General features: G+C 43.7%; 1 protein-coding gene across 1 annotated transcript in view; it reads left to right on the top strand.

The window, feature by feature from the left end:
- MYLK3 (myosin light chain kinase 3) overlaps positions 1 to 15,134 on the top strand; it is a 42,159-nt gene extending 27,025 nt beyond the window's left edge. The window contains exons 10-13 of the mRNA XM_038008524.2: positions 6,358 to 6,486; positions 8,335 to 8,487; positions 9,438 to 9,570; positions 13,597 to 15,134. Of these exons, the coding sequence (XP_037864452.2) occupies positions 6,358 to 6,486; positions 8,335 to 8,487; positions 9,438 to 9,570; positions 13,597 to 13,656 (475 nt within the window). The 3' untranslated portion in view covers positions 13,657 to 15,134. The remainder of the gene's footprint in view (positions 1 to 6,357; positions 6,487 to 8,334; positions 8,488 to 9,437; positions 9,571 to 13,596) is intronic.
- Positions 15,135 to 19,337: the final 4,203 nt, after the last annotated feature.

Here is a 19,337-nt window from a genome sequence, read left to right as displayed (position 1 = left end):
AGAAAGCTCTTGTGCACAGAGGCTGGTGGCCTTTGACTTGCAGACAGGCCTTGTTGCTCTTGCATGGGCTGGCTTTGTGTTGTGGGCTCTGCTTCTTCCTAAAAGGCTGTGGAATTAACTGAACTTCACTCCACCTATCTGAGAAAAGAGGACAGTGATGGTGAAGGGGGCTGTTGATCGAGGTGCTAGGCTGCTCAGTTCTGTGAGTTCCCCAGGCCTCCTGGGGCCAGGAGGTGCTGGGCTATGTGATGCATCTGCCACCATCCCTGCCCTCCAAGAAATGACCAGGTTAAATACTAAAAGCCAGCATGTGACGGTGTTGGGTGGCGCCATGGGTAGGTGTTTCTGTAACCTCTCAGGACTGGTTTAGAGCTTGGTGAAATGGTGATGTAATACATTACCTGCTGGCATGGGGATGGTTATGAGCGTTAAATGAGAAAATACACAGACAATGTGGACCCATCCTATCCGGGAGGTTAGGTTCTCAAGTTTCAGGGCATAAAGTAAACATTGTAAGCCCAGCACAGTGGCTAACACTTATAATCCCAACACTTTTGGGAGGCTAAGGAGGGAGGATCTCTTGACCCCAGGAATTCAAGACCAGCCTGGACAACATAGCAAGACCTCATCTCTACAAAAAATACAAAAATTAGCCCAGCATGGTGGTGAGCACCTGTAGTCTCAGCAGCTTGGGAGGCTGAGGTGGGAGGATCACTTGAGCCTGCAGTGAGCCAAAATCACACCATTACACTCCAGTCTGGGCAGTAGAGCTAGACCCTGTCTAAAAATAAATAAATAATAAAGTAAACATTGTATATTTATTATTATTATTATTATTATTATTATTATTATTTTGAGATGGAGTCTTACTCTGTTGCCCAGGCTGGAGTGCAGTGGTACAATCTCTGTTCACTACAACCTCTGCCTCCCGGATTCCAGCAATTCACCTGCCTTAGCCTCCCAAGTAGCTGAGATTATAGGCACCCGCCACCACACATGGCTAATTTTTGTATTTTTCGTAGAAATGGGGTTTCACTAAGTGGGCCAGACTGGTCTCAAACTCCTGACCTCAAGTGTTCCTCCTGCCTCAGACTCCCAAAGTGTTAGGATTACAGGCGTGAGCCACCACATCAGGCCGATTGTATACGATGTTAAAAATCTCATAGTCTCTTAAAATACCTGAAGGCTAGTGCAGTGTGGCTAATATTGCTGTGTAGCCCAGGGATGCCACACTACCCATGGCACCACCCAACACTGTCACATACTCACTTTTTGTATTTAAACTGGTCATTTCCTGGAGGGCAGGGGTGGTGGCAGATGCATCACATAGCTCAGCACGCCCTGACCCCAGGAGGCCTGGGGAACCCACAGAACTGAGCAGCCCAGCACCCTGCTCAGCGGCCCCCTTCACCATCACCCTACTCTCTTCACAGATAGGTGCTGTGAAGTCCAGTCACATGTGTGCGGAATACTGTGCGCCTGGAGAGCTCCTGCCCATGGCATGCATGCCCAGGGGTATGGGTTCTTGGCAGTGGTAGTAGCAGACCCTTGGCATTTGGGAAGGCTTCCCCTAAACCTTCAGACATCTGCAGTTCGTAAACATGGCAGAAACATGGCAGTAGTTGTATGCCCAGCTTCCAGGATTCCTCCAGGATTCTGTTGCCTCCAAGAATGACATTTCTCTGGGAATCACATATCTTTTTTTCTTTTTTTTTCCGAGACCGAATCTCATGCTGTCACCCAGGCTGGAGTGCAGTGGCGCGATCTCGTCTCACTGCAACCTCCGTCTCCTGGATTCAAGCAATTCTCCTGCCTCAGCCTTCCAAGTAGCTGGGGTTACAGGTGCCTGCCACTATGCCCAGCTAATTTTTGTATTTTCAGTAGAGATGGGGTTTCACCACGTTGGCCAGGATGGTCTTGATCTCTTGACGTCATGATCCGCCTGCCTGACCTCCCAAAGTGTTAGGATTACAGGCATGAGCCACCATGGCAGGCCGAATCACATATCTTCTAGGTAGGTCTTTCAGCTACAGCTAAATTTTCAACTCTTCTGGAAGCTACTTCTCTTTCCTAATGACTGGCTGTTTTCTTTTTCTTCTTCTTTTTTTTTTTTTTTTTTTTGGACAGAGTCTCTCTCTGTCACCCAGGCTGGAGTGCAGTGGCGCAACCTCGGCTCACTGCAACCTCTGCCTCCTGGGTTCAAACAATTTTCCTGCCTCAGCCTCCCGAGTAGCTGGAACTACAGGTGCCCGCCACCACGCCTGGCTAATTTTTGTATTTTTAGTAGAAACAGGGTTTCACCATGTTGGCCAGGCTAGTCTTGAACTCATGACTTCAAGTGATCTGCCCACCTCAGCCTCCCAAAGTGCTGGGATTACAGGCATGAGCCACCACGCCGTGCCCTCCACCACATCCACGAGTGGAAGGAAACACAGCATCGCCCCTGGATGAAGAGCCGCGTGCCTGAGCTCAGCTCTGCCTTCCAGCACCTGCCTCCCAAGCAGCATCCACACCCTCAGTGCTGGTTTTCCTGGTCACTCCTCCACTGGTTGAAGTGTAAATGTTACCCATTTGCAGTGTGATGATGCATTTTCAGTGCCCCATGTGCTGCTAGTGTAAATGCAGGAGGAAGTTCACATCATCCCACGAGGCCTTCAGGGTCTCTATCACACAGTGTATTGTAGTTCATAAACAGAAAAAAATCACATGCAATCTACCATGTTAGCAAATTGCTTAGTATTTTCCCTGATAATATGCTATAAAATTCAGATGCCTCCCACACGCTTGCATGTCATATACACTAGGGCAGTGTTTCTCAACGTATTTCATTATCGCTACCTGCCCTGTAGTGAACCCTTTTTGACTATATTTCCCCAATCGCCTAGTCCCCCAGTGCCATGAAATTTAATACCACTGATGTACCGTGTATCTGTTTATGTGCTGTGGCCCTTTGGAGAGCCACAAACCATTTAATAGCTAAGACTGTTTTGTCCCCCAAGAACCAATGTTTGTCCCCCACGGGGCAATATTGTCTTCACTGAGAATGCACACGCTGGTGTATGCAGTACACTCTCAAATACCTGATGGTCCGCTGCCGAATGAGCATCTGCAGGATCACATTGTGAACACCGAGAAAGAAGCAACCACTGGACGCCCCTGGAGTCAGGGAAGGCTTTTCTGAGCAGTCGGCAGGGACTGGTGGACAGGATTTGCTGTCTGCAGGCAAGGCTGCTATGCTGGCCAATGCTTCAGCACCAGCCCTGGGGGAGTGGGGAGTGAGAGGGGATGGGTTTGATTTGTAATCTTTGCCAGTATTTGCTAATTACAAGCTACCAAAATGATATCACTGAAGGCAGAGCTGGAAGGAGAGGCACTCAGGACTCCCGTGCACCTGAGAGCCAGCTCTAGTGTAGCACTACCTGGAGGGGAGGTGGGGGGGCCCTGTGAGTTGTGGGCTGAGAACAGGGTGCACCCTGTATGTGCAGGCCGGTCGGGGGAAAATACAGTCGAAGATGAGGGCACTAATGGGGAATCCTGAATGCGGGGCTCACACGTCTGAACATTATCCTATAGGCCAGAGTCTTACCTGGTGGGGAGGTGAAAAGGGCTGTAGGTCAATTTACCAAAACTTAGTCAAACCAAAAACCTCCATGCCGAGTGGCTGTTTGGGGAAAAGCTCTCAAATTGTATTTCCTCTGCTCTCACACCACAGCAAACAACACTGAAGACTTCTGTGATCAAAAGCGGGCAGGTGGGTTCCCCACCAGCGAGCAGAGGATGCCAGCTGGGTGTCCTCCAGTTCAGTTCTGACATCCCCTACCGGGAGATAGCGTCATATCCCACAGGTTGAGGGCTCAGTCCTCAAGGATACCCCCTCTTCCCCCAGTCACTGGTCACAAGTGCAGGCCTCTGGAGCTTCTGATGGAATGTCTTCATGTTGGGGTTCCCATGACCCCCTCTTTGGGTTTGCTTAATTTGTCGGAATGGCTCAAAGAACTCAAGGAAACACTTACTTACATTTACCTGTTTATATTACAAAGAATACAGGTGAAGAGGGACATAGGGCGAGGTATGGGGAAAGGGGCATGGAGCTTCCATGCCTTCCCTGAGTGTCCCCCTCTCCAGGAATCTCCCCGTTTTCAGCCCTCGGGAAGCTCTCCAACCCTGTCCTCTTGGGGTTTTATGGAAGCATCATTACATGGGCATGATTGACAATGGCACAGAAAGATGATTGGACAAAAAGCCCATGATCTAAACCCAGCAAGGCCTGTCTTTTTCTTAGCCTCTCTGTGTTGCATTCCTTCCTTTAGGGTAGGGGGCAGGACCCTCTCTAGAATGAGGGTCTTTTGATCCACAGTCAGATTAGAGTCCTGCCTTGGGCAGGTGAAAGAAGGACTGGAGAAGGACACAGAGAGAGAGATTCTCTCCTGAGGCCTAAAGTGTCCCAACATTATAACAAGGACTATGCAAGTTAGAAGCCAGAAAAAAATATATATATACACACACATACATATATATACGTATATATAGATACACAGCCCACATATATATATGTATCTATATATGTATCTCATAACATGTATCTCTCTCTCTATCTCTCTCTCTCTCTCTCTCTCTATCTATCTATCTATCTAACCATCTAGTCCCCTGGCCCAGTCCCTCAACCCCTGCCACCTTGCTGCTCTTTCACTGGATGGGCTTAGCTGTGTTGGCGCTGAGTCATTGTCTGCCTGGCTCTCAGCAAATTTGGAGGAGAGGAGACTGCTCTCTGAAAGTTGATTTAAAGGAAGCAGGGTATATTGGCAGAATATTCATTTTATTTATTTTATTATTGTTATTCTCAATTGCCTCATCTATAAAATGGGGATAATAATCCTACCTATTTCATAGGGCTCTTGGAAGGAGGGAAAGAGATGCTACGCATGTATAAAACTTTTAGCATAGTACCTGGCAAATAAAAAGTGCCCATGAAATTTTAGCTAGAGACTCTTTTTCTTCAAGAGTGATTCTAAAACACACTATTTGCCCCCCTTTCCCACTCAGCCATTGACTCTCTTCCTAGCCTTAAACTTCATGTCCAGAACTTTTTCTAATTTTTTATTTTTGGAATTGTGGTTTAAAAAATACATAACATAAAAGTTATCACCTAGTGTCCATCAGTGGATAAAGAAACTGGGGTGTATATATGCAAATGAGTACTGTTCTGCTTCAAAAGAGAAGGGAATCCTGTCATTTGCAGCAACATGGATGACTCTGTAGGGCATTATGTTAGGTGAAATAAACCAGGCTCAGAAAGACAAGTACCACGTGATCTCACTTAGGTGTGGAATCTGAAAAAGACAAACTCTTACAGGCAGAGTTGGATGGTGGTTACCGAAGGCAGGGCAGGTGGCACTGGGGAGATGTCGGCCAAAGGATACAATATTTCACTTATAAAGGAGGAGTAAATTCAAGAGAGCCGTTGTACAACATGGTGATTATAGTTAATAACAATGTATTGTATACTTGAGAATTGCCAAGAGAATAGACTTTAAGTGTTCTCACCATAAAAAATAAGTATGTGAGGTAATACATATGTTAATTAGCTTGATTTAGCCATCCCACAATGTATACATGTATCAAAGCATCATATATACCAGTTGGGTGTAGTGGCTCACGCATGTAATCCAGCACTTTGGGAGGCTGAGACAGGCGGAGTTTTTGAGCTCAGGAGTTTGAGACCAGCCCGGGCAATACGGTGAAACCTCATCTCTACAAAAAATACAAAAAATTAGTCAGATGTGGTGGCGTGTGCCTGTAGCCCCAGATACTCAGGTGGCTGAGGTTAGAGAATTGCTTGAGCCTGGGAGGTGGAGGTTGCAGTGAGCTGAGATCTTATCACCGCACTCCAGCGTAGGTGACAGAGTGAGGCCCTGTCTCAAAAAAAAAAAAAAAAGCGTCACATATACCATAAACATGTACAATCAGTACATTCATATTTTTGTGCAGCCAATCTACAGAACTTTTTCATCTTGCAAAACTGAGATTCTATACCCATTAAATAATAACTTCCCATTTTCTGCCTGCCCCAACCCCTTCCTTATTTCTGTTTCTATAAATTTGACTACTGACAGAAGCAAACGCCTGGAGGAGGAAGACTGTAGTTTTCTGATTCTATCACTGACTTAGAAAAGCCTGAAGTTTGGGGCCTGGGATCTGAGTATTCCCCAGTAATTCACAAGTGTAGTGTGGGTGTGGGGTCCAGGCCATATGGCTGATGGGAAGTGGGGAATGTCTGCATCCCACCAGAAATGAGCCCCAGCATCCACATCTCCCAGGCCTCACCCCATGGTTCTTTGTACCCTCCCCTCCTCCCAGGTACAAGCCTCGAGAGAAGCTGAAGGTGAACTTCGGCACTCCTGAGTTCCTGGCCCCAGAAGTCGTCAACTATGAGTTTGTCTCATTCCCCACGGACATGTGGAGTGTGGGAGTCATCACCTACATGTTGTGAGTGCTTAGCAGCCTGGCTCTGAAATGGGGATGGGGGTCATTTGTCTTCCTTTGGGTAGTCTTAGAAGCAAAATTTTGAGTACAAGTAGTCTATTTGGGAAGTATCCCCAGGAAACCCCAATAGAGGAATAGGGTAGTGAGACGGGGAAGGAAAGGAGCCAGGGAAGGGTATGTTATCAAGCCAGTTACCATATTTACAAGGCGGTTGTATTTCCAAGTTATTGTAGTAAAAATTGAGATGTGCTGATATTATTCCCTGGAACAAAGGTCTAAAGGCCTGTTTCTTGGTGAGGAAGGCCTACTTGGGCTTCAGCAGCTGTATCAAAGTTATGGGTTGAGCTGGGCATGGTGGCTCATGCCTGTAATCACAGCACTTTGGGAGGCCAAGGTGGGAGGATTGCTTGAGCCAAAGAGTTCAAGACCAGCCTGGGCAACACAGAGAGACCCTGTCTACCAAAACCAAAAAAAATTAGCTGGGCATGGTGGTGCGTGCCTGTCGTCCCAGTTACTAGGGAGACTGAGGTGGGAGGATTGCTTGAGCCTGGGAGGTTGAGGCTGCAGTGAGCCATGATCATGCCATTGCATTCCAGCCTGGGTGACAGAGCAAGATCATGTCTCAAAAAAAAAAAGTTATGGCTTGAGCCATTGAATTTTTTGATACTGAGACATAAAAGTAATAACTGAAAAAAAACAAAGGTATTCATGACTCAGGAGTAAGGCCCAATTGTGGGCAACTAGAGTTTCATTCTGCTGGGGAACTCCAGAATCTATCATGGAATACCCCCTGAGAGTTATTTCATCTAGGGGAGGGAGTTGGGGTATTTATACACTAACTCTTATCAGTTATTCCATGTGGACTAATGGAGATGGGGTGGAATTGATTTCCTGATACTTCTGGGTGGGTAAAGCAAGCTTCGGCTAGAGAGAAAGCCCTCCAGCAGAGACATGCATGTGCTTTGGTACAAATGGAACTGGATCATGCCTATAATCCCAGCACTTTGGGAGGTTGTGGCAGGAGGATTGGTTGAGCCCATGAGCTCGAGGCTGCGGTGAGCTATGATTGCACCACAGAACTCCAGCCTGGGTGACAGAATGAGGCCCTGTTTAAAGACAAAACAAAATAAAAACCCAAATGAGGCTGGAGTGCACTGAAGGGTTAAGGAGGTGGGGGGCAGGGCAGGATACCCTTTATGGCATCGTTGAACCCGTGCTCCCTGTTTTCTTCTCTGTCCGGCTGTGGACTTCCCGTGGCTGCTTTCTCAGAGGCAAAGTCATGTTTTGCTTCTGATCTTCTGATTATTGTGTAACTGCTACGCACTGTCCCTGCACTCGGATGTGTGAGCTGCACCAGGCTGGGGAAGTTCAGATCCCTGAGGCTGGCCGTCAGGGTATCATGCTTCTTCTACCCTCCCTCTAGTGGGAGCCTAATAAAGCCCATTTTCCTTTGGCTTGGGGCCTGGGTAGCATCTAAACAAGCCTGGCTGTCTCAAGGACATGGAAGGCTATTTCTATTTCTAAAATTAAATCAATGTGTACTTGATAACTGGGCATATGAAGTAGGGCCCTAATTTTACTCTTTACTTCAGGAATGAGGTGGAAAGAGGTGAGCACAAGAGGGGACTTATTCCAAAAATTCTTCCTGCCTCCAAATTTTAAATCCTTCCGTGTCCTCCCTTTAATGAACACACTGGACCCCATCCTGTGGAGAAGTAGTGGAGGTGCTTTTCTTTTGAACCCTCTTGGTTCTGGCTAGGTCCACTTGAACTCTGTAAGCTTCTCTATTCTGCCAATGCATGTTGGCAAATGTGGCCTCTACCTACTGATGGTCCTTTCTCTCTTCTGTAGACTCAGTGGCTTGTCCCCATTTCTAGGGGAAACAGATGCAGAGACCATGAATTTCATTGTAAACTGTAGCTGGGATTTTGATGCTGACACCTTTGAAGGGCTCTCGGAGGAGGCCAAGGACTTTGTTTCCCGGTTGCTGGTCAAAGAGAAGAGGTACCTTTCATCACTTGTCACTCATGGGGACCCCAGGTCTGGGAGCTGGGCAGGACTGCTGACTGTGAAGGTCTTTCTTCCTGTGGACAAATTCCGTTCAAGATTTCTTAGTTTGCTACTTCTTTGGAAAAATAAAGGGAACAGAGAAAGGGACAAAGGAAATAAATGAAACAAACAAGTAGGGGCATAAAATACAGTTTTAGAAAGAAGCATATGTAGATTGGTCCTATCTGCAAATTATCACTTGTCATAGGCTAAGGTTGAAAAAAACCTGAGCTATGCAGATGTTATTTCCAGAAGAAAGATCTGAATACCTTGTTTCTTGGTGAAGAAGATCTATTTAGGCTTCAGCATCTGTATCAAAGTCATGAGTCAAGCCATGTGAGTTTTTTGATACTCAGAATAAGGTAATAACTGGACATAACCAAAGGTATTAACAACCCAAGGCTAAGGCCCAAGAGTCTGGGCTCTAAGACAGCTTGTGTTTCCCTGACTTTTACAGTTTTGTTTCTTTCTGACTGTGAAAAGTTATGTGAGAGGAAAAAAAAAAAATCTAAGTCAGATGAACAAGTTGCCTTCATACTCTGGAAGGAGAAATGAACTTCCTTCAAATTTCCTGTTCTTTTGCTTCTTTAAGAGCAATTCCAGGCATAGCTAGCCTTCCTACTGCCCTGCTTCAACTTCTTAGCACGCTCTGGGAAGTGGTTCCTCCCAGAATCACTGGAATATGTTCCCGCTATAGAGGTCAGAGAACATTTTGCTGACGACCTTCTGGCACTTTGAAGGAAGGGAATTTTAGACACAAGGAGTTCCCTTTTTTGTACATGGCATGAATCTGCCTAAATGATTAATCTGTTCCACTGACTCAGGCTTCCTACCCAACTGAACAGATTTTTGGATGAGAAAATGCAACTCCAACTAAAAGTCTTAACTGCTGTTTGATTTCACAGCTGCAGAATGAGTGCCACACAGTGCCTGAAACATGAGTGGCTGAATAATTTGCCTGCCAAAGCTTCAAGATCCAAAACTCGTCTCAAATCCCAACTACTGCTGCAGAAATACATAGCTCAAAGAAAATGGAAGGTATTTGGTTTTTCTCTTAGTAAACGTGAAATTTGTCATTCTAATCTGTCCTTTGAAAAAACTGCAGCTAAGTTTTCTTTACTTTTCTTTTTTTCTTATTTTTGGGTTTGTTTTTATAGACAGGGTCTTGCTCTGTTGCCCAGGCTAGAGTATAGTGGCATGATCATGGCTCACTGTAACCTTAAATTCCTGGGTTCAAGCAATCCTCTCACCTCAGCCTCCTAAGTAGCTGGGACTACAGGCATGTACCACCATGCCTTGCTAACTTTTCTATTTTTTGCACAGACAGGGTCTTTTAAGTTGCCTAGGATGGTCTTGAACTCCTGGCCTCAAGCAATCCTCCTGCCTCAGCCTCCCAAAGTGCTGGCATTACAGGCATGAGCCACTGCACCCAGCCTGTAGCCAAATTTTTACTTACATTTTGATTCTAAACAGAAAGATTATTTAGGGGGAAAAATCTCTCTCATGTCAAAAGCTGCTAACTTGATTTAAAAATGTCATAGAGCAAAAATAACTGGCATAAAACTTACATTTGGTTGTGCTTATATGGATACTTGAAGTGACAGAATGAAGCTTAAGCGTATGTTCTCAGTGGCAATCACAGTGAAGCTCCTGAACTAACTTCTTAGAGCTTGAGGCCTGATTCTTCCACATTTTAGAAATGGGAGGTAAGAAAGGCCTGTTAAACTTTTAAAACTTTATAATTTTGTTTACAACAGAATTCTTTAGTATCATGGACATAAAACCTATCTTAAAAGAAATTGTGGAAAAGGCCTTTGACAAAATTCAACAGCCCTTCATGCTAAAAACTCTCAATAAGTTTGGTATTGATGGAACGCATCTCAAAATAATAAGAGCTATTTATGACAAACCCACAGCCAATATCATACTGAATGGGCAAAAACTGGAAGCATTCCCTTTGAAAACTGGCACAAGATAGGGATGCCCTCTCTTGCCATTCCTATTCAACATAGTGTTGGAAGTTCTGGCTAGGGCAATCAGGCAAGAGAAAGAAAGAAAGGGTATTCAGTTAGGAAAAGAAGTCAAATTGTCCCTGTTTGCAGATGACATGATTGTATATTTAGAAAACCCCATTGTCTCAGCCCAAAATCTCTCTAAGCTGATAAGCAACTTCAGCAAAGTCTCAGGATACAAAATCAATGTGCAAAAATCACAAGCATTCTTATACACCAGTAACAGACAAACAGAGAGCCAAATCATGAATGAACTCCCATTCACAATAGCTTCAAAGAGAATAACATACCTAGGAATCCAACTTACAAGGGATGTGAAGGACCTCTTCAAGGAGAACTACAAACCACTGCTCAGTGAAATAAAAGAGGACCCAAACAAATGGAAGAACATACCATGCTCATGGATAAGAAGAATCAATATTGTGAAAATGGCTGTACTGCCCAAGGTAATTTATAGATTCAATGCCATCCCCATTAAGCTACCAATGAGTTTCTTCACAGAATTGGAAAAAACTGCTTTAAAGTTCATATGGAACCAAAAAAGACCCCGCATTGCCAAGACAATCCTAAGCCAAAAGAACAAAGCTGGAGGCATCACACTACCTGACTTCAAACTATACTACAAGGCAACAGTAACCCAAATGGCATGGTACTGGTACCAAAACAGAGAAACAGACCAATGGAACAGAACAGAGCCCTCAGAAATAATACCACACATCTACAGCCATCTGATCTTTGACAAACCTGAGAAAAACAAGAAATGGGGAAAGGATTCCCTATTTAATAAATGGTGCTGGGAAAATTGGCTAGCCGTAAGTAGAAAGCTGAAACTGGATCCTTTCTTTACTCCTTATATGAAAATTAATTCGAGATGGATTAGAGACTTAAATGTTAGACCAAAAACCATAAAAACCCTAGAAGAAAACCTAGGTAATACCATTCAGGACATAGGCATGGGCAAGGACTTCATGTCTAAAACACCAAAAGCAACAGCAACAAAAGCCAAAATTGACAAATGGGATCTAATTAAACTAAAGAGCTTCTGCACAGCAAAAGAAACTACCATCAGAGTGAACAGGCAACTTACAGAATGGGAAAAAAGTTTTGCAATCTACTCGTCTGACAAAGGGCTAATATCCAGAACCTATAAAGAACTCAATCAAATTTACAAGAAAAAAACAAACAACTCCATCAAAAAGCAGGCAAAGGATATGAACAGACGCTTCTCAAAAGAAGACATTTGTACAGCCAATAGACGAATGAAAAAATGCTCATCATCACTGGCCATCAGAGAAATGCAAATCAAAACCACAATGAGATACCATCTCACACCAGTTAGAATTGCAATCATTAAAAAATCAGGAAACAACAGGTGCTGGAGAGGATGTGGAGAAATGGGAACACTTTTACCCTGTTGGTGGGACTGTAAACTAGTTCAACCATTGTGGAAAACAGTGTGGCGATTCCTCAAGGATCTAGAACTAGAAATACCATTTGACCCAGCCATCCCATTACTGAGGATATACCCAAAGGATTATAAGTCATGCTGCTATAAAGACACATGCACACGTATGTTTATTGTGGCACTATTCACAATAGCAAAGACTTGGAATCAACCCAAATGTCCATCAGTGACAGACTGGATAAAAAAATGTGGCACATATACACCATGGAATACTATGCAGTCATAAAAAGGATGAGTTCGTGTCCTTTGTAGGGACATGGATGCAGCTGGAAATCATAATTCTCAGCAAACTATCACAAGAACAGAAAACCAAATACCTCATGTTCTCACTCATAGGTGGGAATTGAACAATGAGATCACTTGGACACAGGAAGGGGATCGTCACACACCGGGTCCTATTGTGGGGGGAGGGGGAGGGATAGCATTAGGAGATATACCTAATGTAAATGACAAGTTAATGGGTGCAGCACACCAACATGGCACATGTGTACATATGTAACAAACCTGCACATTGTGCACATGTACCCTAGATCTTAAAGTATAGTTAAAAAAAAAAAAAAAAAAGCAATTGTAATCCAGGGAAGTGGCTTCCAACAATTTAATATAGACTTAGATCCTCACTGGGGATCCAAAAGCACGAACAAAACCCTTTATGTATGGAGCCAGTACACAGGAATACCTATACGTGTACACACATACCGGGAAAGACACACACACACACAACAAAAATTTGACTCAGGCATGGTGATCTACACCTATAGTCCCAGCTATTCGGGAGGTTGAGTGGGGAGGATCACTTGAATTCAGGAGTTTGAGGCTTCAGTGAGCCATGATCTCGCCAGTGTACTCCAGCCTGGGTGACAGAGTGAGACTCCCATCTCTGTTTTAAAAAAATCACATTTTCTCTAACAGAGTATGATGTATTCTGATATTTTCTATTCTGTGCCACTTGGCTTTATTTTTTAAATGCTGTTCACAACCCACCAATTTGATTTCATGACCCATTGCTTGGTTGTGAATCACAATTTGAAAAACACTGTTCTATCAAAGCCCGATGTAGGCTGATAAAAAATAAAAATAAGACACTGTTCTAGGGTGCTCCATTTTTAAAATGTGAAAAGGGCAGGATAAGCCTGGGTAACATAGTGGAGACATATCTCTACAAACAAGACAGAAATTAGCTGGGCGTGGTGGTGCTTGCCTGTAGTCTCAGCTACTTGGGAGGCTGAGGTGGGAGGATCGCTTGAACCCAGGAGGTGGAGGTTGCAGTGAGTCAAGATCATGCCACTGCACTCCAGCCTGGGCAACAGAGCCAGACCCCATCCCCACTCCCACCCCCCCTTAAAAAAAAAAGAAAAAAAGGGGGTAGGATGATATATCTTCCCACTTCATATTTACTCCCAACATGCCCCTGAAAGTCATATGATTATTCTATAATTATTTTAGAAACTTGTTTTTCCTTTAGGTGATCAGATTTAAACCAACCCCAGCAGCTGGACTCACTTAAATCCTTTTATTGTTTCTTCATAAAGCAACTGGTCTGAAATATATGCTTTTTCTTTTCTTTTATTCTCTCTTTGCCTCAAGAAACATTTCTATGTGGTGACTGCTGCCAACAGGTTAAGGAAATTTCCGACTTCTCCCTAACCTTCAACTCTGCTGCTCCAGTGGGTCCAGAAATTACTGAGGCCAGTGGTGAAGTGAAGAGATGACTCGAAAATTTAAATAATTTGGCTTTTTGGTATTATTGATTCCACTTATTTTGTAAAAATGGTTATGGCTGCTGCCTTCCTTGTGGATGAAAAGTGGCTTTAAAGAAGCTTCCTAAGAACGTTTTTTTCTGCCTTGTAAGATCACTACGTGTGAAATGCTCTGTGTACCTTTCAAATATACCTACTTTTGGTGGTAAGTGTAGGGATGCTTTAGGTAGGTACTTTGCATATGTCGAATTTAAATTCTAAATTCACACTGATTAAATAACTCAGTAGACTACTTTGCAGGGGCCATGTTATTCGTATTATCTCCTCCAGTACAAAGAATTCCTAGAATTTTGATTTGCTCAGGTATGAGCTGACATTTTATTGTACTACCCCATTCTTGTGTCAAGCCATGTGGATTTAGGACAGTGATCTTCAAACTTGCTTTAACTTATGCTCCCTCTTGAGAATCAGCATCACTTGAAATGTCAAAATATGTCAACTATCATAGCCAAATTGGAGCAGTGATCATTTTGAATGTGCTTTTTAAATCTCCACACACCTCCACCTCTCTGGTAATTCTGCCCTGTCCTAACCTCTCTGTCTTAGTTACAAATTTCTGGTCTTGTAAGTCTGGAAGCTGATAGGCCATTTATGAAAGAGATAAGAATGTAATGAGGTTCAGCTTTCTGAGAAAACACAGAAATGATACATCCTGAGACATCAAGGAAAGCGGCTCTTCTGCTGCCCCAGGCTGTAGCACGCTCGATGTTGTCACTCTACACGTACACTTCCTATATACATGTACAGTTGACCAATGAACAGGGTTTGAACTGCACAGTCGACTTATACGTGGATTTTCTTCTGCCTTTGCCACCCCTGAGACAGCAACACCATGCTCTCCTCTTTATCCCACTCTGCAGCTTACTCAACAGGAAGATGATGAAGATGAACACTTTTATGATGATTCACTTTCACTTAATGAATAGTAAATATATGTTCTCCTCCTTATGATTTTAATAACTTTTCTCTAGCTTACTTTATTGTAAGAATACAGTATATAAGCCGGGTGCAGCGGCTCATACCCATAATCCCAGCACTTTGGGAGGCTGAGGCAGGCAGATCACTGGAGGTCAGGAGTTCGAGACCAGCCTGGCCAACACAGTGAAACCCCGTCTCTACTAAAAATACAAAAGTTAGTGGGGCGTGGTGGCGGATGCCTATAATGTCGGCATTATCTCGGGTGAGCAGCTTTAGTTTTTTATTTTATTTTTTTGAGACAGTCTTCCTCTGTCACCTAGGCCGGAGTGCACTGGTATGTTCTTGGCTCACTGCAACCTCTGCCTCCCGGGTTCAAGTGATCTTGTGCCTCAGCCTTCCAAGTAGCTGGGATTACAGGCATGTGCTGCCACACCCAGCTAATTTTCATTTTTTTTTTTTTTTTTTTTTTTGAGACGGAGTCTCGCTCTGTCGCCCAGCAGGCTGGAGTGCAGTGGCAGGATCTCAGCTCACTGCAAGCTCCGCCTCCCGGGTTCACGCCATTCTCCTGCCTCAGCCTCCCGAGTAGCTGGGACTACAGGCGCCTGCCACCTCGCCCGGCTAGTTTTTTGTATTTTTTTAGTAGAGACGGGGTTTCACTATGTTAGCCAGGATGGTCTCGATCTCCTGACCTCGTGATTCACCCATCTCGGCCTCCCAAAGTGCTGGGATTACAGGCTTGAGCCACCACGCCCAGCCCTAATTTTTGTATTTTTAGTAGAGATGGGGTTTTGCCATGTTGGCCAGGCTGGTCTTGAACTCCTGACCTCAGGTGATCCACCTGTCTTGGCCTCCCAAAGAGCTGGGAATATAGGCGTGAGTCACTGCGCTTAGCCTCAGGTGAGCAGCTTTAGTCAATGTTGTGAATTTTAGATTTTAATTAGACATGCAACAGTTTCACCACCTTTCAGGATTTTTGTCCCAAAACAGAGGCTCTTCTTTTTTGATGGAGAGGTAGGCAGGTGGAGAGGTTATCCTGCTGCCGCAGTTCTCAGGTTGTTAAGTTTCCTCTGGAAGGCTAACCCTCGTTGGGAACAGTTTCAGTACCAGCAAGTCTAGGCCTACTCCAAGTTGGTCAGCTGAAGAATGAACATCAGAAGACACCGCTGCTGGAAGTTGTCCTTTGATGAGACAGTGACAGTGATTTGGTAAAATGTCTTATTTTTTAAATGTCAGTTATCTTTCCTTAAAAGGTTTTCTGAGGGCAGCCTCCAGAAGGAGCTAGAGAGTATATTTTGTAGTTCTATTGTGGTTCATACCCTCCTTTGGACTTAAGATTCTGGAGAATGCTATGAATCATCTCCCCAGAAAAAGGTAGTTAATTACCATATCTAGAGTAGAGCAGCACTGCCCAACAAAAATGTAGTACAGGCTATACACATAATTAAAATATTTCTAGTAGCTTCTCTAACAAAACTCATTGAAAATCAATTTTAATAATTTATATGTTACTGTATCAAAAATATTTCAATACATAATCAAGATAAAATTGAGATATTTTACCAGCTACTAGGGAGGCTAGGGCCAGAGAATCGCTTGAACCCAGGAGGTGGAGGTTGCAGTGAGCCAAGATTACGCCATTGAACTCCAGCCTGGGCAATAAGAGAAAAACTCTGTTTAAAAAAAAAGAGATGGCCGGGCGCGGTGGCTCAAGCCTGTAATCCCAGCACTTTGGGAGGCCGAGACGGGCGGATCACGAGGTCAGGAGATCGAGACCATCCTGGCTAACACGGTGAAACCCCGTCTCTACTGAAAAATACAAAAAAACTAGCCGGGCGAGGTTATGGGCGCCTGTAGTCCCAGCTACTTGGGAGGCTGAGGCAGGAGAATGGCGTGAACCCGGGAGGCGGAGCTTGCAGTGAGCCGGGATCGCGCCACTGCACTCCAGCCTGGGCGACAGAGCGAGACTCCGTCTCAAAAAAAAAAAAAAAGATTTTTATTTTTTCTCATACTAAGTCTCCAAAATCTGGTATACTTTACACTTAAAAACACATGTCAAGGCTGGGTATGGTGGCTCACATCTGTAATCTCAGCACTTTGGGAGGCCAAGGTGGGCAGATTGCTTGAGGCCAGGAGTTCGAGACCAGCTTGGCCAACATGGTAAAACCCCATCTCTAAAAATACAAAAATTAGCTGGGCATGGTAGTGCATACCTGTAATCCCAGCTACTTGGGAGGCTAAGGCACAAGAATCACTTAAACAGGAGGCAGGGGTTGCAGTGAGCTGAGATCACACCACTGCACTCCAGCCTGGGTGGCAGAGCAAACTTTGTCCCCACACCCCACCCCACACACACACAAAATCCTGTCAATTCAGATGCTAGGTTTTCATCAGACGTACTTAATCTGTATTTAGATTTCTTAAAACTTACTGTGGAAAAATGTATTTACATACTCAAGTTGTTTGAAACATAACTCACAGTTTTCCAATAACTGAAGTATCCACTTTTACGTGTATTAAAATCAAATAAAATTAGAAATTCAGTTCTGCAGTTGCACTAGCCACATTTTAAGTGTTTAATAGCCACATGTGGTTAGTGGCATTTATATTGGACAGGGCAGATCTAGAAAGAATCCTGTATCTATCAATTTTAATTTTTTTCCCTTTATGCTGTCATTCCTTACCTAGAGAAACAATTTCCCTCCAAAGTTCCTTTGAGGGGTCTGTTTAGGCCAGGCCCACACAAGTGAGCTATGTGGATTTTAGCATCCCTGATTTGAAAGTTGAGGTTTTATGAAGCTTGAGTTTTTCTGGATTTTAGTACTTTGCTAGTATGTACTTAGCTCAAATATTTAATTGCAACTGTGTTGGGTCAACTATTTCTAATGGGACTTTTCCATGTGCTTGTAGTCACTGGAAACTGCTGGGCAGAGAAACTCTAAAAGGTAGTTGGGGCCCCCTCTTTTCACCTGTCAGATTGGTGAAGAATTGGTGAGGGTGTGGGGAAAATGGCATTCTCCCACTTTTGATGGATATGTATCCAAATAAAAGTCATGCCCATGCTTTCTTTCATCCAGCAATTTTATTTCTAGAAATTTATCCCTCTGTACTTGAACAACTGTATAGAGATTTATGCAAAATGATGTTTACTATAGCACAGTTGCTAATGGCCCAGTAGAAACAACCAACACATGCCTATTAGTTTGGTTTTAGTTAAATGAATTTTGCCACATCCATATAGTGGAATACCTCACAGCTGTTATAGATAGATCTAGATATACTGAAAGCCATTTTTTCTTAAAAAAATTATAGAATGTATATATGGTATCATCCCATTTGTGAAGAGACATATGCTTATATGTGCATTAAAAAATTGTAGGATATGCAAGAAACTTAACAGTGGAATGTGAAAAGTGGGTGATTGGAAGAGGTGGAATTCTACTTTTCATTTATCTTTCTGAACCTTTTGAATCTTTTTTTTTTTTTTTTACAATAAGCACGTATTCCTTTTTTTTTTTTCAAGATGGAGTCTTGCTCTGTTGCCAGGCTGGAGTGCAGTGGCGCAATCTCGGCTCACTGCAACATCCGCCTCCTGAGTTCAAGCAATTTTCCTGCCTCAGTCTCCCGAGTAGCTGGGTCTATAGGCATGCGCCACCACGCCCAGTTAATTTTTGTATTTTTAGTAGAGACAGGCTTTCACCATGCTGGCCAGGATGGTCTTGATCTCTTGACCTCGTGATCTGCCCACCTCGGCCTCCCAAAGTGCTAGGATTACAGGTGTGAGCCACTGTGCCTGGCCCGCATGTATTACTTTTATAATTAAAAATTCACAACTCAATGTCAAGTGTGAACCTTGTGTTGACCCTGATTTGAGCAAACTATGAAAAGATATTTTTGAGACATTTAGATTATGAATTTCACATTTGATGATAGAGTTACTATTAATTTTGTGAGGTGTGATATTGGCAATGTGGTTAAATGACTTCAGAGAAAAAGGAAGGTATAGTTATGCAAGTATGGCAACATCTAATAATTTGGGTCTAGGTGATGTGTATGGGTTTCATTATACTGTCCTCTTTACTGTTGTATGTATTTGAAAACATTCATGACAAAAAAACCTTTTTAATCAGTTAAACCATGAAGAACTGTTAAAGAAGTGAGCTTCCAAAAAGTGTTTATACCAGTACTGAAACACATGAATTGACTAACTAGTAAGCATCTGTATTAGTCAGGGTTCTCTAGATGGACAGGAGATATATATATACACACATATATGTGTATATATATGTATATAAAGGGGAGTTTATTAAGTATTAACTTACATGATCACAAGGTCCCACAATAGGCTGTCTGCAAGCTGAGGAGCAAGGAGAGCCAGCCCGAGTTCCAAAACTGAGGAACTTGAAGTCTGATGTTCGAAGGCAGGAAGCATCCAGCATAGGACAAAGATGTAGGCTGGGAGCTAGAAATCTAAATCTTGGCACCAAATAACAAATTACATAGCTTCTGTTTTTTTGAGATAGTCTCGTCTGTCACCCAGCCTGGAGTGCTGTGGCACAATCTCGGCTCACTGCAACCTCCACCTCCCGGCTTCAAGCAATTCTTGTGCCTCAGCCTCCTGCATAGCTAGGACTACAGGCACGAGCCACCACG

The sequence above is a fragment of the Chlorocebus sabaeus genome, chromosome 5, assembly GCF_047675955.1.
Source record: "Chlorocebus sabaeus isolate Y175 chromosome 5, mChlSab1.0.hap1, whole genome shotgun sequence".
Lineage (NCBI taxonomy): Eukaryota > Metazoa > Chordata > Mammalia > Primates > Cercopithecidae > Chlorocebus > Chlorocebus sabaeus.
This window is presented reverse-complemented; position numbering and strand designations above follow the sequence as displayed.